General features: G+C 41.2%; 1 protein-coding gene across 1 annotated transcript in view; it reads left to right on the forward strand.

Annotated features, from left to right (window-relative positions):
- The window catches only part of LOC120884791 (PRAME family member 20-like), a 31,053-nt gene extending 11,922 nt beyond the window's left edge, over positions 1–19,131 (forward strand). The window contains exons 2-4 of the mRNA XM_078027779.1: positions 16,485–16,781; positions 17,158–17,739; positions 18,558–19,131. Coding sequence (XP_077883905.1) covers positions 16,485–16,781; positions 17,158–17,739; positions 18,558–19,131 — 1,453 coding nt within the window. The remainder of the gene's footprint in view (positions 1–16,484; positions 16,782–17,157; positions 17,740–18,557) is intronic.
- The last annotated feature ends 2,003 nt before the right edge of the window (positions 19,132–21,134 follow it).

Here is a 21,134-nt window from a genome sequence, read left to right on the forward strand (position 1 = left end):
ACTCCCTAGCCAAAGGCCAAGTACAGCCTTCATTCAGTATTCACAGTGAATTGATTCCAGAACTCATCCCCCTTTGTATACCAAACTCTGCACATGTTCAAGGTCCAGGTATAAATGATGCACTGTTTGAATATAACCTATGCACATCCTCCTGTGTGCTTTAAACCATCTTGAGGTTCCTTATCACATTTAACACAATGGGAATATTATATAGCAGTTTACACTGTGCAGTATGGAGAATAATGACAAGAAGAAAGACTCTACACATTAAGCACAGAGAAACTTATTTTCAACCATGTTCAATCCAAGGTTGATTGAGTCCACAGATCCAGACCCTACAGCCTCAGAGCCCAAATGAGAGACACAATAGCACAGAAGTGTGAGCAGAGGTAGAAACAAAGACATCAGATACAGAAGATGACCAAAGAACCAGGAAGAGCAGCCTTGAGAATAAGAAGCACCACAGCTCTGACATCTGCTTGGTGTCAGCACAAAAAGACCTACACCCCTAGGGACAAGAAGGGCATTTCTGAGAGACAAATAAGACTAGCAAAATGCACCTGGTAAATTTCATTCAGTGCCTAGGTTTCAATAATGAAGGGTACTGTGTCTCTATTAATTTTTTTAATGAAACAGTTCAATGTTTCATCTTACCTCAAAGCAATAAGCTTCAGAAATCAGGAACTGAATAAATAGGAAAGGCCTAATTGCCCAACATGTTGTATAATTAAACTATTCAATTCCAATAGCTTGTATTTACTGAATTAAAAAAATGCTAAAACTCTGGCTCACTGGTTTAGTGTCCTTGGGTTCTACTCCTGGTACCAAAGGGGAGGGGAAGAGGAGAAAAAGAAAAAGTAACTTGGGTATCTTGTTCTTTTGCTGAATAAAAAGGGGTGGGTAATTTTTAAAAAGGTGGATTGCAGTGGACACAGTGGCACAACCTCTAATTCCACCAACTCAGGAGCTGAGGCAAGAGGATTGTATGATCACAGACATCCTGAGCAAGTTAGGGATAACCCCTCTTAATATAAAAAAAAATGTATTAGGAATGTGGCTCAGTGTTGAAGTAGACCTGGGTTCAATCCCCAGTCCCTCCACAATAGAGTGAGTTTGGATGTGGTTCAATGTGTAACAGGGGTTTTCTTGATTCTTTCACTAAATCCCTTGTGGCTTTGAATCTTACATATTATTTTTCTTTCCCCCAAGTCTTCTCCCTAACTTCCTCCTCATAATCTTCTTTTCCCTGATGTTCTCATTCCTTGTTTCTTCTCTCTAATATAATTTTCTCAGAATCACCTCTAAGAAACAAGGCGTTCAGCACTAATCTCTAAGGTATATAAAGAACTCAAAAAGCTAAGCACCAAAAAAAAAAAAAAAAAAAAAACAAGTAACCCAAGGACCTGAACAGGCACTTCTCAGAAGAGGATACACAATCAATCAACAAACATATGAAAAGATGTTCATCATCTCTAGCAATCAGAGAAATGCAAATCAAAACTACTCTAAGATATCATCTCACTCCAAACAGAATTGCAGCTATTATGAAGACAAACAACAATAAGTGTTGGCGAGGATGTGGGAATAAAGGCACACTCATATATTGCTGGTGGTACTGCAAATTGGTGCAACCAATACAGAAAGCATTATGGAGACTCCTTGGAAATCTGGTAATGGAATTACCATTTGACAAAGCTATTATTCTCATCAGACTATACCCAAAGTACTTAAAAACAGAATCCTACAGGGACACAGCCACATCAATGTTTATAGAATCACAATTCACAATAACTGAACTGTGGAGCCAACTTAGATGTCTTTCATAAGATGAATGGTTAAAAAAATGTAGATTATATACACAATGGAATTTTACTCAGCATTAAAAGAGAATAAAATCATGGCATTTACAAGTAAATGGATGACATTGGAGAAGATAATGCTAAGTGAAGTTAGAAAATCCCCCCCAAAAAACCCCAAATGCCATATATTTTTTCAGGTTTAAGAAGACTGACTCATAGTGGGGTATGGAGGGGGACCATAGGAAGAATAGATAAATTCTAGATAGGGCAGAGGAGTGGGAGGGAAAATAAGGGCGCAGGGGATTAGCAAGGATGGTGGAATGTAATGGACATCATTACACAAATACATGTATGAAGAGAAGAATTGGTGTCAACATACTTTATATACAACCAGAGATATAAAATATTGTGCTGTATACGTGTAATAAGAATTATAATGCATTCTGATGTCATTTATTTTTTTTAAATCAAGCAAAAAATATAACAACCTATTCCTCTAATAGGGAGAATGATAGCCCTTGGGACAGAAGACCCTCTTTTTTTTCTACCAAAATAGTAAACATTCCCTTTCCTTTTTCTCAAAACGGTGTCCTCATTATAACATTAGCTTCAGGGTCGAGAACAGAGCATTTGAAAACAAGTGCTTTAGTGGTATAGGGCAACTGAGCTCAAAACAGAACCTTTAGAGGGTCTACACTCAGACAGTATTCCCTAGTGACCTGGAGCCAAGGAGTGGTAGCACATGTCTGCATACCCATCAACGCCAGAGGCTGAGGTAGGAGAAGCACAAGTGGGAGGCCAGCCTCAGCAAGTTAGCAAGATCTGTCTCAAAATAAAAATAAATGGAAGTGGAGATGTAGCTCGGTGGTAGAGCACCACTGGGTACAGTCTCCAGTACCAAAAAAAGAAACACAAGATTGTGGCACATAGTTTGTGATGAAAAGAGAATATCACATTTCTATCTCTTCAAATGACCAGAGGTCGGGACTTAGGGTCTCTACATGCAGTTTCCCTTCATCCCAATAATTTTGATTTCTGCTTTGGTTTAGATCATATGAAACTTATTCTCTTCTTTTTTTCTTTTCCTTTTTCTGTTGTATTTTTTGTTTTGTTTTGGTTTTGGTTTTGGTCCTGAGAATTGAATCCAGGTGCACTACACCACATAGCTACATCTCCTTTTCATTTATATATTTTCAGTTTTAGACTGGGTCTCAATAAGTGGCTTAAGGTCTCATTAAATTGCTGAAGCAATTTAATCCTTGCTTAAGCAATTTGATCCTCCTGCCTCAGCCCCTTGTCGTTGGAATTACAGACACGTGCCACTACACTGTGCTAAATTTCTTTATTTCCCCTTTGCAAATATGTGTGGGTGTGTATTACCAGGTATTGAAGCCCAGGGATGATCTGTTGCAGCTACATCCCAGGCATTTTCATTTTGTATTTTCAGACAGTGTCTTGTTAAGTTGCCAAGGGTGTTGCTTGAATTCTTAATCCACCTGCCTTCGCCTCCCAGGAAGCTGGGATTACAGGTGCAGGTCACCAAACCTGGAATGACACAATATTTTTTACATGCTGGACTCTATTCTGATATATTTCTATCCCAGGACTCCACTCCAAAGTGGCATGCTGTCACATGTACAAGATACACATGACAATCGAGCCACATCTCAAAGTTAGCATTTTCCATCTCTTATTTGCTAATATTTTCAAATACTATATGTGGCTTTTAGCATTGCTTACATTTAAATGGAGCATGTTGGTACCAGTCTGTAATCCAGCTATTCAAAAGGCTGCAGCAGGATTATGATGAGTTTGAGACTAGTATGGATAACAAAGTGAGATCCTGTCTCAGCATAAGACAGGAATGGGAACCATATGTAGTGGGCCATGATTGTAATCCCAGTGGTTTAGGAGGCTGAGGCAGAAAGGATCACAAGTTCAAAGCCAGTCTCAGGAACTTAACAAGGCCATTATCAGCTTAGTGAGACTTTGCCTCAATAAAAATTGAAAAGAGCTTGGGATGTGACTCACTGGTTAAGTTCCATGAGTTCAAACACCAGTACCAAAAAAAAAAAAGATGAAGAATGGGGAGGAGAAAGAGGGGTAGAAGGAGAATAAGGAGGAGGAGGAGGAAAAGAGAAAGAAAACAACAATAGCTAAGGGCAAATGGACCACCCTGAGCTAAGGCAGAGTCCACCCACAAGCTGCCCATTCCCTCTACTGGGCACAATGACATCTGGCTCTAAAACCCAGCAGTATAAAGTCACTTGATAGGAAAGGGGACACACTGGGACAAGCCTGCCCCCTACTGGCTTTTTGACACTGATTTTTAGGTGGTTTTTGCTTCAGATTACACTTTTCTGTGATTGGCACTGACTGTGGAGAGTAGCCATGAAAATTAATTAAAAACCAATCTCCTCCACCCCCAAAAGTGATTTTCTGTTTTTTTTGTTTTTATTATTGGAGGGTGTGTAGGGGCTGGTGGTGCACCTGGTTAGAGGCATCTTGGAAGGCAATGGGGAGACAAAACTAGAAAACTGGACCCTATTTGTTGGTGAATCTAGCTTTCCTGCTGGGTGTTTTTTCTTCCTGGACTAGAGCTCCTGTGACTCCTGTTGCAAGCAGAGCCTGACTCTGTGTGGCCTCTGGGAACCAAAGGTCTCAATTCCCTCGACTCCCCCAAAGGCCAGTCTTACTACCTTTGCCACTGTAGGTTTCTTCCCTCTCCAAGGGAAGCTTTACTCCTCTTTGTGATGCAAAAGAGCCACTTCCAGTCAAGTTGCCCAGGGCCACCTCCATGGTCTGCCAAGCTGTTCATGGTCATCAAATGCAAGCCAGTCTTTTTCACCTTGGTGGCTATGATTTTCCTGATGCTGTCTCTGTTTTTTGTTAATTCCCTCTAGGGAGCATGATTCTCTCAATAGCCTTCTAGAAATGGAAACAGACCTCAGGCCATGTTCCAACCCTACGCAAGCCTTCCAGTTGCCACTTAGCAAGCCCTGCATGGGGCCACCTTTCCAGCCCCAACTCTCTGAACTCCCCTAGTTCCAGGTAATGACTAGACTCCTATGTGCCTTCTGTGGGCATCTTCCAGCCAAACATTTTGGTCATACCCCCACACCTTCTTTCTTTCCAGTGGCTTGGGTCATAAGATTATCCCAAGAGTCCTGACAAGGTATCAGACTGAAAGACTGTAGGACAGAAAGGACAGGACTTATCGGATTTAGAAAAAGGCTTGGACAAACAAAAGCTTTGAAGAAGATTCAGGAAAACCCCTGAGGAGGAAAGTTGAGTTGTGTTCTGGTTGGGATGGCACCTACCTGGGTTATGGAAACCCAGCTCAAAGCAGTCATTGTCAGAGGACCCTAGCAGCCAGAAAGGGCTTCTGAAACTGCCTTTTGTCAATAGTTATCTAGGATTTAAAACATTCTAATTAACAGAATATATATGCACACACACACTCACACGCACAAAACTATATCCATTTGATTGATTAATCCACTGATTGGATTATACCTCTCATGATCTGATCATTTCACCTCTTGCATTAACACAGAGGCTTTTGGAGACAACTTATATTCAAACCATATCAGAGACACTGTACAGGGTCCAGCGGAGCATCGGAGAAAGAGACCACACAAGAAACTGGCTTCATGCAATTGCAGAAGGGGATTTATTGGGGATCCGTTCCAGTGCGCTGGGGCTCTGTGCTCACTCATGAAGGGAGAGCAGCCCAGAGCCCAGAGCAGAGGTCAAGCATAGCTTAAGTACACTTTTTGGAGAGGGCTGGGGGCTTTGCATACATCAGAACAACTCATCGTGTGGTTCGGGAAAATTGAACAACAACTCTAGACAGGATTAGTACATTCATTGTTGGGAACAGTCTGGGCAGGGGTGATTGGTCACTCCTAAGCAGGGTACACATTTAAACTGATTGGTTTTGTGGCCTGGATGCTTATGTGCTGAGCTACTTGGAGCCCTTAGCTATTAAACAACCAGGGAATCAATGGAAATATTTAGTGGGCAGTTCCAGTATTGTCCTAACAGCTACAGAGATTACAGGTTCCGGGGGTAGCAGAGGAATTGTAATAATACCTTGTCTTTTACTTTGTAGCCCAGGCCTTGTAATTTAGAAACCTTACAATGCCCGGTTTTTTACACTTTAACTCAGACTTTTGCAGCTTAGAATCAGCTTAGAAATTTTACCTTTACAACACTTGCCTTTGACACATATCTTCTGCTCCCAAACTTCCCAAAGAACTCACAATTCCCACTTCAGTGGATTATGGAGACTGGGCTCTCATATTAACATACAATGAGACCCCAACCTGGGTGACTCTCCTGAGCAGACCTATGGAGTTTCTTTTTGGAAAGTTTCTTCAGGTAGGAATAAGGCCCTGCCATTTTTCTATGTTCTCTTAATTCTTTTCACCTGTGATGAGCAGGACCACCTCAGGAAGAAGGACAGGAAGGGTTTTGAAGTCTATATTTGTTAAATTCATAATTTTGATCTGATACACATAGGTTAATATGTTTTTTTAATTACATTCTGCTTTGTTCTAAGGCCAATTTACAAGGGTTAATTAACAGTCTAATAGGTTTTTAACAAATAATCTACAAGGCTTTTGTTTGTCTGCTTTGTGTAAGGGCACCGGGGTACTCTTCGTATACATGTATTGCCATGTCTACATATATTTAGTACTAAAAATTAATATATAATCTCAGAAATTAAAATTTAAAAAATAGATACAAATACATTTGCTTCATATGATATAAAAGGTTCAATTGCAATTTGGGTGAATAAATAAAAGTCAAAATGTCTTTAAAGTTACTAATGCAGAGTTTTGTTTCTAGGTGATCAAATATTTAATAAAATGATAATGTCTATAAAGTGTCTAACATTCATTGTCTCTAGGATATTTCTTCAATGGGAAAAAATTACAAATGCTATTCAATGCACTTGTCTTATACCTTTTTTTTAAAAAAATGTAAATTTGATCTTACCTATATGAAATTAATCATGGATGTGTTTGTTACAGACATCTGATTGGTTTACAAAGTTTAAATGTTAACTATTAAATGTAATATTAAGTAATAAAACTTCTTAAATTCTATAAGGTTAAATATTTAATCATTGTTGGTGTTTTCATATTTTGATAAATTTTAAAAAATTCATATTACATTATCCCCAAAACAAGGTTACTAAAAGTTAAAAGTCCCAGTGGGTATAATTCTATATACAAATAGTCAAGAGGTTTTAACTGCATTTCAATTACAGTACTATAAATATATTTCCTCTTATTAAAATTGATTAATTTATCTAAATTCATAAATTGATAAGGGTTATTTTAAGGTATAAGCAAAAAGAGGGATCCATGGATCAAAAATTATTAAAAGCTTCTAAATATAAAAATATATTTAGCAAAAAACATGTTTCCAGGTAAGAAAGTCTTTGTGTGGTAAAACATAATTATAATACATCTAAGTATACAAGAGGGTCTAAGTAAGTAATGTAAACATCTATAAATAAAGGAGAAATGTTAATTTTTTTTTATAACTAAGTTGTTTATATATGTAATACAAATAGTTAAAAGTATTCAAGGTTATTCCCTAAGAGCAAGTATTAATGTACTGATATAAAACAAAGTTTGATTCACATATTAAAATGACAAACACTTCTTAAAATATTAATTACATTATGTCTGTTAAGTTTTATTCTCTAGAGCTACTAACTGGACAAATGAAGGTTTGTATACCTCTGGTGAAACAGCAACTGTTATTTTAGAGTATTGTTCCACATTACAGAGTCTAAAACTTGGTTGATTTAAAAACATCAATAAAATTGTAGTACACTACTCTTCTTCACATATTAAGTGTGCTTGGTTACCTTGGCTTGACCCCCAAATCTCGCTTTTGTGGTTTATTTGGCTGAAATATGAGGCATAACTGAAGGTGGTATGTTACTCTGAACATCTCGCAATTAGAGAGTAGAGTGTCTGCTGCTGGACAGCAATAAAGGCTTAATTGGAATGGCAATATGTGGTCTGAGAGTTATTTAAGGGTCTTAGTATCCATATAACATTCATCCAGAGGAATTTTGCAGTCCGAGGCTATAATTCTCCTTTTAGTTATGGCACTTGCTCCCAGGTGCAATGTAATCTCTTGAGGGATTTAAATGCTCTATGACCAGGTACTGAGGTGCACACATACAGTACCAGTACCTTGGCAGGCTGGGGCAGGAGGATCAGAGATTCCAAGCCAGCCTTGTCAACATAGTCAGACCCTGTCTCAAATAACATATAAAAAGTGTTTGGGGGTGTAGCTCAGTAGTAAACTGCCCCAGGTACATAGTCCCCAGTACTACACACACACACACACACACACACACACACACACACACACACATACACACACACATGTCCAGCAGCCTCATGCATGCCAAGTGATTGCCATCAGATTCAGACAACTCAAGGGAGCCAAGAATGACCATGTAATGGCTTAGAATATTTTGTGGTCACAGTGTCCCAGCTGATGATGCTACTGTGAAAGATTGCAGAATCAAAGTGAAACTTATGTACCAAATCCTCACAAAAGTGGAGCGCAGGGAACCATGCAGTAGAAGGTTCTTGACCTTGATAGTTTGATAATAGACTTTCAGGAGGACGTTGCCAAAACCACAACATTACACCAAAAAAACATGGCTTCTAAACTCCTAACTTTCCAAAGAAGATCATAAGATTTTTATCATTGGCTCTCAAGAAATTAATAAAATATAGAATGGGACCTGCAACTTGCAAGAAACTCCAGGAGAGCCTTTCTTCTGCACTGCAGTGGATTCTATTATGATTCATTCTCAAGCACATTTTGAAAAAGCTGGGCAATGATTCCGAAGACAATTAAAAACAGTAATGGCTTCCAAGTGGAATTTTCCAGTTGAACATCTCTCAAATAGCTGCTCTTTTAAGCAAGGTGAGGTGGGCCATGCCTGTAATTCCAGATTCTGAGGAGCCTGAGGAAGGAGGATGGCAAGATTCAGGCCAGACTTGGTCATTTGGCAAGCCTGTTTCAAAATAAACCAAAGAGAACTGGGCAGTTTGCCCCTGGTACAATGCTTAGTACTGGAGGAGGGGAGAGTAAGATTTTAGGCTTCAAGTTGGTTTTACCAAGTTCTTTGATTACATGGGAAAAGTAAAACTAAATCATCTCTGTTAAAAGTTGAAGTATTATTTCATAGGACATAACTTTCTGTATTCACTTTAAATATCTTTCATCACTTTGGTTAAATGACTTATCTTTTATAATGATTTGGGATGCCAGGTTTCATTAAGTGCTTTAAACCTTTTGAGATTATTGACTAACTTTTCATGATCAAAGTCTACATTGTCATTTGACCTTGAGCTAACATTGGGATGTTCTAGAGAACTCCATATTTGCTCAAGGGATTTCTAGAAGAGAGACATTAAGGCAATTAGCCTAATTTGATACGAGGGGAAGTCCTGTCAAATATGACATAACTTTTTCAAGTTATATTTTTTAGATATTTTATTAATATTTGATTTAAAATGGCAAAAATTTATAAAGAATCTCATATGTTTTTAGACATAATTCTGGACACTATGTTAAAATGTGTGCCAATCAAATCACCTTGTTAATAACTGGTTATTGTAAATTCCCAACAGATTTTTAACCATGAGGATTCTAAATGTTTAGCATCAAGAGTTATCATGTAGGTAGGGATGTGTCTCATGTGGTATGGTGCTCACCTGGCATGCCTGCGACCCTAAGTTCAATCCTCAGCATCACATACATATAAAGATGTTGTGTCTGCAAATAAATAAATAAATAAATAAATATTAAAAATCTCTCTCTCTCTCTCCCTCTCTCTCTCTCTCTCTCTCTCTCTCTCTCTCTCTCTCTCTCTCTCCCCCTCTCTAAAAAAAAAGTTATCATTTGGATTATTGCCCTGAACATAACTAAAATCAGATTAATTGATTAAGAAGACAGAAACCACTAACAAGTTTATTTGAACACAGGTCTATTGCCGGGGTCATCGGCGAAAAGATGAGACAGGAATCGTTCTGTTTGAGCAATCTTCAGAGAGAGAGCTAAAGCAGCTTTCTCTGGATCTCCTTTTTATTACAATTTTTCTCATCATTATAGGTTCACAATACGTCATTAATTATATAACTTAAAACTTTGCCAAGACATGACATTTCCTTAACCATGATTAAGGGCATACCAATCTACATCCTTCCAGGATATGACCCCCAGCCATACAATCATCAAAAGTACAGAATCATCAATAAAACATTTCACCAATTTACATCCTTTAGATTTTCCCAAGATTTACTATTTTTCCCAAGATATGTTATTTTCTTATTAACTAATGCCAAACTATGTAACCAGACTCTAAGTCTCCTAACCAATCATTAACCTCAAGTACACTTGTACTTTATTTTTAATCTAAAATTCCCATCTAAAAAAGTCTCTCTAAATCTTATTTTTAAAATATCCTAAAGTTTATAAATCATCCTTAAAGCATATCAGAAACCTATACAACTAAAGACTTAAGAATTTCTAAACTTAAGAATCTAAATAAAATAATATTTCTAACATTATTCTAAAACTGTGTCTTATACAGCTATTTTAATTAATTTCTAAATTTATTCTCATAAAACTGGTTGAGCTGCTTTCTCAAAGAGTTTCTTTTGTTTCTCAGTCAAGGTACACTGGTTCTCGAAGAGTTTGTTTCTCAGTCAAGGTGCACTAGTTCTCATGTCCTTTCAGAGGATGATTGTTGTCCGTTATTAGGTTCGTCCACAATATACTAAGATAGAAGAATAGCCTTTTACTTTGTCCTTGATATTCTGAGGGGTAGTAGAATAGCCTCCAAGGCATGAACTACCTGTTCTGTTTTAGCCATCTGAAATTTAATTTTTTTGGCATGTAACATACTCATGCCTCCTGTGAGAAACATAAGCATGAAAACGCAAAGTCCCAATTACATAAAAAAAAGGGTCTCATGGTTTCGGTTACCCACCATCCAGCATGGTTTTGCCAGCATTCATCCTCACTGTGACCCTGTCAAGACAGTGGGAGAGTGGCTTTGCCAACACTTTTTCTCACTGTGACCCTGTCAAGACAGTGAGTGGGGGATCGCCTTCACCAGTCTATCATCTAGCTATCTGTCTGAATATCTATCTATGTGTTTATTTATTCATTTCTTTATTTATTGATGCTAGGGTTCAAACTCAGGGCCTCATGCATGCTAGGCAAATGCTCTATCTTTTCAAAATTGGAATTCAAAACAGGGTGTGGTTGTGAATACTTTTAATCCAACCTGCTGTGGTGTGAAATGATAAATACAATCAATACGTTTGTCAGTTATGGATTTCAGATTAGTAAAAAATACAGATGATAAATATAAAAACTTGAAAAGTGAGATAAGACAATTATAAAGCAAGAACTCTCATAGGCAGGCCTGAGACTCAATTTTGCTGCCTCCTATGAAAGACTGTTATAAGAGTTATTTCTGAGAAACTGAAATGGCAGCTGTTTTCTTATTTTAAAAAAATTGCACTTCTGTACTTTGTACCCCACAAATTGTACCCTACTCAGGATGCACTGGTGGACATGGAGAGCTGTATCCTGAGTTTGATGCTATTTTGGGTCTACATGACTGAAGTAGATTCTCATCCCGATGACCCCCACCCAAATTCAGGATGTGACTGTCTAGCACCTACTTGAAACCAGGACCCTGCTCCACTGAACTGCAAAGCTAATGTGCTGGCTCACCGACTGGAAAATTTTTATCCTGCCTAGAGCCCAGAGGCCCCATTTATTAATATTTTAATTTCTATTATTGGCTAGCTTTACATGCAGATAAGCAAGTCACTGAGATATGGATATTGTGCTTATAATGTCTTTGGATGGATCAGGAAGCTGCTGTCCTCTCACAGAGCTTGAGACTCTGTGGTGGGTGACAGTCCCTAGTCAGGGAAGTAAAGCTCTCTTTTGATTTGAAATTCAGACTTAGAGTGCTTTCTGGAGGGACTTCCCTTAACACCATCTATTCAGCAAGCTAAGGCAGAAAGATCTCAAATTCAAGGCCTGTCTCAGTAATTTAGTGAGAACCTGTCTCAAAAAAAAAAAAAAAAAGAAAGAAAGAAAAAAAAAGAAAGAAAGAAAAAAACTTAAAAAAAAATGGGCTCTGGATGTAGCTCAGTGGTGTAGTTCCCCTGGGTTCAAACCTTGGTACCCAAACTGAATTCATGAAAACATGAAAAAGTTAATTAACTAAATAATTAACTAATAAAAATGAAAAAAAAGGCAGATGATGTAGCTCAGTGGTAAAGCTCTCCTAGGTTAAATGCCCAGTGTCAAAAAATAAAAAATAAAAATACATAAATTCAGGGCTTAAATATTTTTTAAAAATGATCACCTGTACTCATAAAATTTCTGCAAAAGTCTAACTCTTTATAGAACAGTAAAGGCTGGAGCTTGGAGATGAGACACCCAAGGCCTAATAAATAGGCAAAATTGAATTTAAAATTGATTTCCTTGTGGAGGGACTCTGAGAGCCACTCCCTCCAAACCAACCTTGTTGTTCAAATGTGGCTTAATGAGTTTCAACATTGATTCCTAGTAATATATTAATTCCCAGCAATGGGGGACAGGACCAACCAGGAAAAATGTATCCTGGCACTGAGATAGAATCAAACCTTAACAATTATGTGATACATCCAGAGAAAAAATCTTCATCCAAAGGGGGAAATACAAATGGTGCTCAAATCAACAGGCAGTAACTGTGTAAAATCCTGATGAAGGGCAAGCAGAGTGCTGGAAAGATAAGTTCCCTGAACAGCCCTGACTGATGGCAGGAACTATCATAAACCAGTCAAACCCAACCTCAGCTCTGCATAAAGTACACCCAAACCCTCACCCCCCATTTTTTCTAAGAGGAAACCTGGACAGACACCACCTATTGTCCTTGAACTCAGGCCACCCTTGGTACTGAATCTGTGGAGCCATTGATAATTGATTCAAAGCTGCGTTTGACACCCTCTCTCCCTTTGCCTCCTGGATGGGGCTCTGACTCATATTTCTTTGGGGATGCTGCATTCCTGCCCTATTATGTTTGACCACACTTGTCCTTTAAAGAGCCACTGTCTGTTGTGACTTAGGTTGATTGTCATTTTGATCTGCCTTGTGCACCAAGTCAGGAGTAATAAGAGAAGGCAGGGCTTTGGCATGAAGTCACCCTTTCAGCTGGTGACACACAAACAAATTCCAGAGAAACTTAAAATAAAATCAGAAAGTAGATTTCAAATATTGTAGAGCATAAAAACCAGAGACAATATTGGATGTAGCCTTAATCCTATATAGCTGCACACACACATGAAATTAAATGTGTTTCATTTGTGGAAAGGTATTATGTGAAACAGAAACCAAATATAACCTTAGCCAATTGTAATTATCCAACTAACATATGATTATGTGATGTTAGCAGGGATATTTTCCAACAAGATACCCCAGAAGACCATCACGGTTTAGATGCTGTGTCTCCCAACAGCTCACATGTGACAATGTTTTTGGAGGAGAAATGATTGGTTTATAGCCTTAACCTAGCCAGTGAATTAATCCCTAGTGGGATTAACTGGGGGATAATGGGGGCAGGTGGGCTGTGGCTGGAGGAAGCTGATCTCTGAGGTGTGAATATGGGTGTAGAGTTTGTATCTTCAAGTGGCCATCTCTCTCTCTCTCTCTCTCTCTCTCTCTCTCTCTCTCTCTCTCTCTCTCTCTCTCTCTCTGCTTTCTGGTAATGTGAGCCTCTTTCTTCTGCCAAAGGCTTCTGCCATGAGATTCAGTCTCAACTTGAATGTGCTATCTCTGGATTGAGGCCGCTAAAACCAAGCCACCCAAATAAACATTTCCTCCTCTGTATTTGTTGTCTTTGGGTCTTTTGGTTACAGCACCATAAAGCTAAATAAAACAAAGACAGACTGAAAAAACAGAAATTCCATTGTCTAACCACCACCCATCAAACCATTCCTTCTACATGTTCCCTGGAAGTGCTCACCTCACATGGCTCATCCAAGCATTTCATCTCTTTCTGTCTCTCCTTCCTGAATTTTAGAATTTCATTTTGCTCAGACTCTTGAAATTTTCCTTTGCTTCTGTTCTTCTCCCAGGCTAAAGGCCTTGGAAAGTGCCTGGGGCAAAGGTTTTCTGGGAGATATGCCCTGGGGCAGTCCCTGATTCTGAAGGAAGGTTCTCTAATTGGTAGCTTCCCTGAAGTCAAGGACACCTGCTGTCCAACCCTGTGTCTTTCTCTCCAACATCCCAAGTTGCCCAACACTTCCACCCTCAGTGGCTTTCAGAGGTTCCCAAGTCTGATGGGACATAGTGGCCCGTGCCTGTAATCAAAGCAATCAGGAGACTTGAGGAAGGGGCATGGCAAGTTTGAGGCCAGCCTCAGAAACTTAGGGAGAACCTAAGCAATTTAATGAGACTCTGCCACCAAATAAAAGCAAAAAAATAAAACGGAATGGGGATGTGGCTCACTGGAAGTGGGTCAATGGGTTTCATCCCCAGTAAAAAGAGACAGAAGAAATATTGCCCTGAGTCTAGAAGACTGATTCTACCTTCCTTTGTGCTCTACCTAACTTATTGTGCTAATATTTGCTGCAAGTTAACTTGACACTTGTGTGACTGTGGGAAACATGGTTTTCATTCTATAATCTTTGTGGATGACACTACTGTCTTCAAAAAGCTATTTTCTCTCTGGAATTTTCAAACTATTTTTGAAAATTATTTTTTTCAAATAATTTTGATATGGCAAAGATCCATGTAGAAAGGTATTTTCAAGTAATGTTTTTCTTATATTAGGGATTAAATACTTTTATATCTCACAGTAGAAATAGGAGGGTCACATATGGACAAAATTGAGTCCATGGTGGGGAGTGCATGGACAAAGTCATCGCTGACTCTCACATCTCCCAATTCTGTGCTCTTGCATGACCATCAGATTCAATGAACTAATGCAAGAAAGAAAATCCCAGCATTATTAAGTGGGCGGAGATTTTGGAAGGTGATCACATACTGCTTTCTGATTGGATGCTGATCAATCAGATGGAGGTGAGGGCGTGGCCAGAGAGGTCCATAAAAGCTTCTGCAGAGCCAGAAGAGAAACACAAGAGTCTTGCAGCCTAAGGAGACACATCCTGACCTGCTGAAGCTCAGAGCACCTTCACAGCTGGCTAGATTCTGTAAGTCCCTCACTGTCCTAAGGAACAGCGCCTTCCCTCTTTTCCTGTGTGGATTCAGGAACAATTTTGTTCATGTCTTTTCTCATGAACCAACTTAGGCCTTCGATTTTGCCTCTCAGTTTGGTTTTGCCTTTATGCTGAATATTAGTATTTCCATTTTGGTTTATGTCACTTTCAAATTACTTTTTTTTTTCTTTTCTTTCTTCTTTTTTTTTTTTTTGTACCAGGTATTGAACTCAGAAGTACCAGGTATTGGACTCAGGAGCACTACCACTGAGCCACATCCCCAGCTGTTTTGTATTTTATTTAGAGATAGGGTCTCACTGAGTTGCTTAGCACCTGCTCTTGCTGAGGCTGGCTTTGATCCCTTGATCCTCCTTTGTCAGTCTCCAGAGCCCCTGGGATTATAGGTCTAGGCTCACATGCCCAATTTTTATTGATTTGTTTAATTTTTGTTTTAATTATTCATCTCTTTATTTATTTGGTGGTATGGTAATTGAACCCAGGGCCTTGTATATTCGAGGCAAGCACTCTAATAATGGAGGTATATCCCCACGTCACTATTTATTAATTTTTATGTGCTAATGAGGATCAAGCCCAGTTCGGGCCCCAGCCACTTTCTTCACCAAGGAGATTGGATTCCTATTTCATTCTAATTGATTGCAATTCTATTTTCTAATGATGGAAATATTTATATTGTGTGCCTATAAGTTATACTCTTTTGCTGGGTGTGGTGGCACACACCAATAATCCCGCCAACTCAAGAGGTTGAGGAGGCAGGAGGACTGGAGTCCAAAGCCAGCTTCAGAACACGAAATGCAACACAAATCAGTAAGTCCCTGTCTCCATCTCAAATACAAAATAGGGTTAGGGAAGTGGCTCAGTGGTTGAGTGTCCTTAATTCAGTTGCCAATATTGGCCCCTAAAAGAGTATACTCTATGGCCTAGGTGGTTTTCTACTTTTATAATTTGTTTAAACAAATTAAAACAAAAGCTTCATGTGATCTCATGGAACAGTTCTGTTCTGATCTATTTGTTCTCTTCAACATCCCCCTAAGTTGGCAGAATCTCACGTGTGTAACAGATATCCATGAGACTCTGTTGTAATTTCCAAGTGTTTTATAATATAGGCACATGCTTTATAAATGCTCATTTATTAAAAAAATTAAAAGGAATGTTATCCACATGAGGGCTAGTCTATTTCCACCCATATAGTTGTTGAATCTAGGAGCCTACTGTTTAAGTCACTTGACACTCCAATTCCCCCTTTTACAAGAACAAAATACTAATCCAAAGCTTTCCCCCATAAGGGTGAGATGTGTTTGTATACTTCCCAGTACCTCCTTCCCAGAGGCTGGCAATGGATGGTATAGTGACCTTTTCCCTGGACCATTTTCCAGGATTTTTCTTCATTCAGTCTCCCCAGGATGAGCGTCCAATCCCCACCCACGCTGCTGGAGCTGGCAGGGCGCAGCCTGCTGAGCAACAAGTCCAGGGCTGTCCTGTATCTGGAGGACCTGCCCATAGAGCTCTTTCCACCACTCTTTGTGGAGGCCTTCAGCAGGGGACACACTGAGATACTGAAGAAAATGGTGCAGGCCTGGCCCTTCACCCGCCTTCCCCTGGGGGCACTGATGAGGAAGCCACAGCTTGAGATGATCCAAGTGGCCCTGGAAGGGCTGGACATGCTGCTTGCCCAGCAGGATCACCCCAGGTGAGGGGGGCCTACATGACCTGGAAGGGAGCACCCTGGGTGCCAGGGAAGGGATGGGTATAGGCAGGGAGAGTGGGTGCTAAATTGTGCACCTCGGGCTTCCTGGGCTGCCAGCAAAGAGGGGTAGAGAGGCCTTGGCCATGCTGAGCCCCATCTGGGAAAGGCTTCCAGATGTTGAGGTGCTTTGGCAGCTGTGATGACCTATGAAGGAGGCTATACCTGCCCCTGGGTCAGTCTCTACAAGTGGGGGCACCAGGCTGTATGGGAGGGAAGTGAATGGAGAAAAGTGAGACAGAACGAAGAAGGGGAGCTGGGGGCAGCAGCTAAGAGGTGAAGAAGGGACCTCAGGGCTGATACTCTGCTGTCGTTCCCGCAGAAGGTGGAAACTGCAGGTGCTAGATTTGCGGAATGTTCCCCAGAACTTCTGGAGGATGTGGTCTGGAGCTGTGGTTGATACCTGCTCACCAGAAGACATTAAGAAGAATCAAACATTGAAACTTGGTCCAGCAATGGCAACTAAGCCACCCTTCAAGGTTTTCATAGACTTGAGCCTCAGAAAAAAACCCCTGGATGAATTCCTGACACATTTGTTCCTGTGGGTCAAACAGAGAAGGGACAGGCTGCACCTGTGTTGCAATAGGCTGAAGATCGTTGGGAAACCCACCAGTTACACAAGAAAGGTCCTGAGACTGCTGCAGCTGGACTCTGTCCAGAAGGTAGAAGTGCATTGTGCCTGGGCGCCCTCCACCTTGGCAGCTTGTGCTCCTTTCTTGGGCCAGATGAGGAACCTGAGGAAGCTGCTTGTCTCCCAGGTCTATGTGCCTGCCTACACCTCCCAAGAGGAGCAGGAACAGCTGCTTGCCCAGCTCACCTCACAGTTCCTCAGGATGGACTGCCTGCGGAAGTTCTGTGCCAATGCTCTCTTCCTCCTCGAGGGCCACCTGGAACAGGTGCTGAGGTGAGTAAGAGGGGGTGAATATCCTCTGCAGAACAGTTACAGGAAATTGGTACCTACTAGCTACTGACACTCTGGTTAATAAGGCACTAGAAGGTAAATAACTCATCCTTTAGTTCCTATTGGATCCTGAAGCTAGTTCGCATAACGTGTGTTGGAGCAGACTACTAAATGAGGGTCCAGAGTCTGGAAAGTGCCACCATGCTAGGAATGCATTTGGGAGGGACAAAAGCTAGAAATGGGATTGATGTTCTCTCCATGGGAGGCCTGTCCAGCGAACGTGGTGGAAAGCAGGTAGAGAAGAGTGCTTGGAAGGAGGCAAGCCCCAACACTGACACCTGTCAACAGGGAAGCTCTGTGCTCCCCAGCTGGGAGCAGAGGACATGCCTCTATACCCACCTAGGGAAGGCTGTTCTGAACTCCAGGTAGTGATCCTGGGTGTAAGGGTCAGGAGCAGGGGTGGAAATCTTGCTGAGGATATAGGGTGTGTGCCTCTCAGAGGGTTAACCCCAGTGGATTTTGTTACATCCTGCCCAAATTTGTCCTTCATACATGACTCCCCATGACCTCCTGTGGCCAGATCCTTGACTTTCTGCTTTCAAGTGAGGAGGGGACACAGATATGTGGACTCTTCTGTTCACAGGAGATGTGGTGAAAGGCTCACCCTGACATGGGGTGATGTGAATTACCAGATTTCACAAAAGGCAGCATCCTAAGTGTGGACAATTGTTGGATCATCAGGGTGACTTTGGGTTTGGGCCAATTTGTCTTCTCCCTCCTTGACATTGCTCCTCAGAACTAACTGTCTGGTTTTTCCTTAGGCACCTGAAGACCCCCCTGGAGACCCTCTCTATAACCAACTGCCCACTGTCCGATTCTGACTGGAATTTTCTTTCCCGATATCCAAACGCCAGACAGCTCAGACACCTGGAACTGAGAGGCATCAAACTGACCGATTTCAGCCTGGAGCCCCTCCAAATCCTGCTGAACAGCACTGCAACCACACTGAACAGCCTGGACTTGGCAGCTTGCGGGATCACTGATTCCCAGCTCCAAGCCCTCTTGCCTGCCCTGAGCCGCTGCTCCCAGCTTGTGATCTTGAGCATTCATGGGAACCGCCTCTCTGTGTCAACCCTGAGTGACCTGCTGCTTCACACTGCCAGGCTGAGCCAGTTGAGCGTAGAGCTGTACCCTGCCCCTCTGGAGAGCTATGATGCCTGGGGTACCATCCACCCAGGGAGATGTTCCCAACTCTGTGCTGAGCTGACAGCAATAGTGAGGGATTTTAGGCAGCCAAACATCCTTGTGTTCTGTACTTTCCCCTGTCGTCATTGTGGCTCCAAGTTCATGTATAACCAGGGCCTCATTCAGTGTTCCTGTCCAATAGCTGCCTAGTTGAGTGTGTTTCAAAAGTGTACCTCTAGGCAATTGTATGTATAACCAGGATGTAAGGTCAACTTAGAGGGAACACAGAGCCCACCATTTCAGGCATTGCCTAAAGTGTGGATGGGAAAAGGAAAGTACAGCAGGGGGCTCCATTGGAGGAAAACCCCCCTAAGATAAGACCTTCAGGACATGTGTCTCTATAGAGACATACATAGGGACCTGGATTTCTAGAGTGGCATTCAGGCTTGATGGGCACAGAAAGATGCTACTTTCTTTCATGGCTGGTCCATAAATCATCATAAGAGGAACAGAATCTCAAGGTTGGTCTTCTGTCATCCTCTGCACTGGATTTTCCTGGCTTTCTTATGAAACCTTGGGATTCTCCAGGTGCTGATGGAGAAAGAAGGCATGAGGTACTTGGTGAACAATGAGGTTCAGCCCCAGGAAGTCAGGGTATCAAACTGAAATCTGGTTATGATGTGTGGCTACTTTGTGGCTTAACACATGCATGTTCACAAAGGTGGATTGGAACATTCTATGTAGGCATTGAACATGAGCCATTGAAAGAAAATCTCTTCTCTGTGGACCTCAGTGCCACCTAGACATTCAATGCTGGTTCTTCCTAATGGGTCTCCATGTAGACCCAGAAAACTCAGGTCCTGGTCTCTGGGTGTGCTGGGCAAGGGCATCTGTGCATAAATCAGGCCCCATTGTCCCACTCCCAGTGCTGCAGGAGGTGTCCATGCTGCACATTGATCAGAACCTCTGGGCCTCACCAAACCTTGCCTGTTATCCACCTAGGTAGTCTGTCCACAGTTAAACATTTGGTGCCCCTTAAATTTACTCACATTCCCTTCAGCAAAATAGTAGAATCATATAGGTAGATAACACTTGTGAATATTTCAAAATGAAACTGAATCCATTACAAGTTCTGGTGGAAGGGGCACGTTTAGCACATAACTGAGAGATCTTTTTCTAACACTTCTCTCCACTGAGGACAGGGCTGATGGGGTTGTGCAGTGACCTTAGCCTTAGTTTCTCATCCAAGGATGAGAACAATGTCCATCCAGTCTTCATTTGAGGTAATCTAAAGCTGCCTGTGGACATGTTTTAATTATGGCTTGAATAATTCTCCACACATAGTGAACTGGAACCCACTTTGATGTGTAAGCAGACTGCAGCTCACTCTTGAAACTAGTAGCAGAGTCTGGGTGAAGCACAGCCAGCCTCTCTGTCACCCACAGAGTGATCTTTGTGCCTTGCTCCCTCTTTGTGGCACTTCCTTTTCTGGAGATCTAAGTCTAGCTTGCACATGTGGGGCAGGTGAAAGGTTCTGAATGGCATTCATTTTGTTGGATTCAAAGATCAAATAAAATCAAGGAAGATCTGCATAATGACATCTGTCATCGTGTGTTCTTTAAAGAGCTATCATGAGTAAAAAGGGACTTGAAGATACTCTGGTGCCTCCAGACCCCTTGAACTCTGGAAGGATTGTGAGGGCACTTTGTTTTCTCAGATGCCTGGAGATAAAGCACTCACCTCCCTTTGAGTTTTTCATCTTTTGACTCTAGGTTAATTTGTGCTGTGAGCGAGCACACAACTGTAGGATGTCATAACAAACAGAACGTGATTTGTAAGGGTGGCCAGGTCAGGAAGTGGGGACTGGGTTTCACTCCTTGGCCACTGAAAGATGCACAGTCCTTTGTGCACCTGTATCCAAAGACTCTATAGCCCCTTCTGGAACACTGGCCAATTTTACCTCCACTATTTAGAAAACCCAGAAACCATGCTATTCTAGAGAAATGAGTGAACTTCATCAAAGCTAACTCAGGGAGCTGGGGACATTTCTTTGTGGTGGAGCACTTGCTAGCATGTGGAAGGGCCTGGGTTCCATCCAAGGAATCACAGAGACAAGTAAACAAAAAAAAATCCAAAAATGATGTGACCACATTGGGAAGGTTTAATTGAAATAGAGCTGTCTATCTGTTAGAAATATTCAAAAAGAAAGAACC

The sequence above is a fragment of the Ictidomys tridecemlineatus genome, chromosome 11, assembly GCF_052094955.1.
Source record: "Ictidomys tridecemlineatus isolate mIctTri1 chromosome 11, mIctTri1.hap1, whole genome shotgun sequence".
Classification (NCBI taxonomy): domain Eukaryota; kingdom Metazoa; phylum Chordata; class Mammalia; order Rodentia; family Sciuridae; genus Ictidomys; species Ictidomys tridecemlineatus.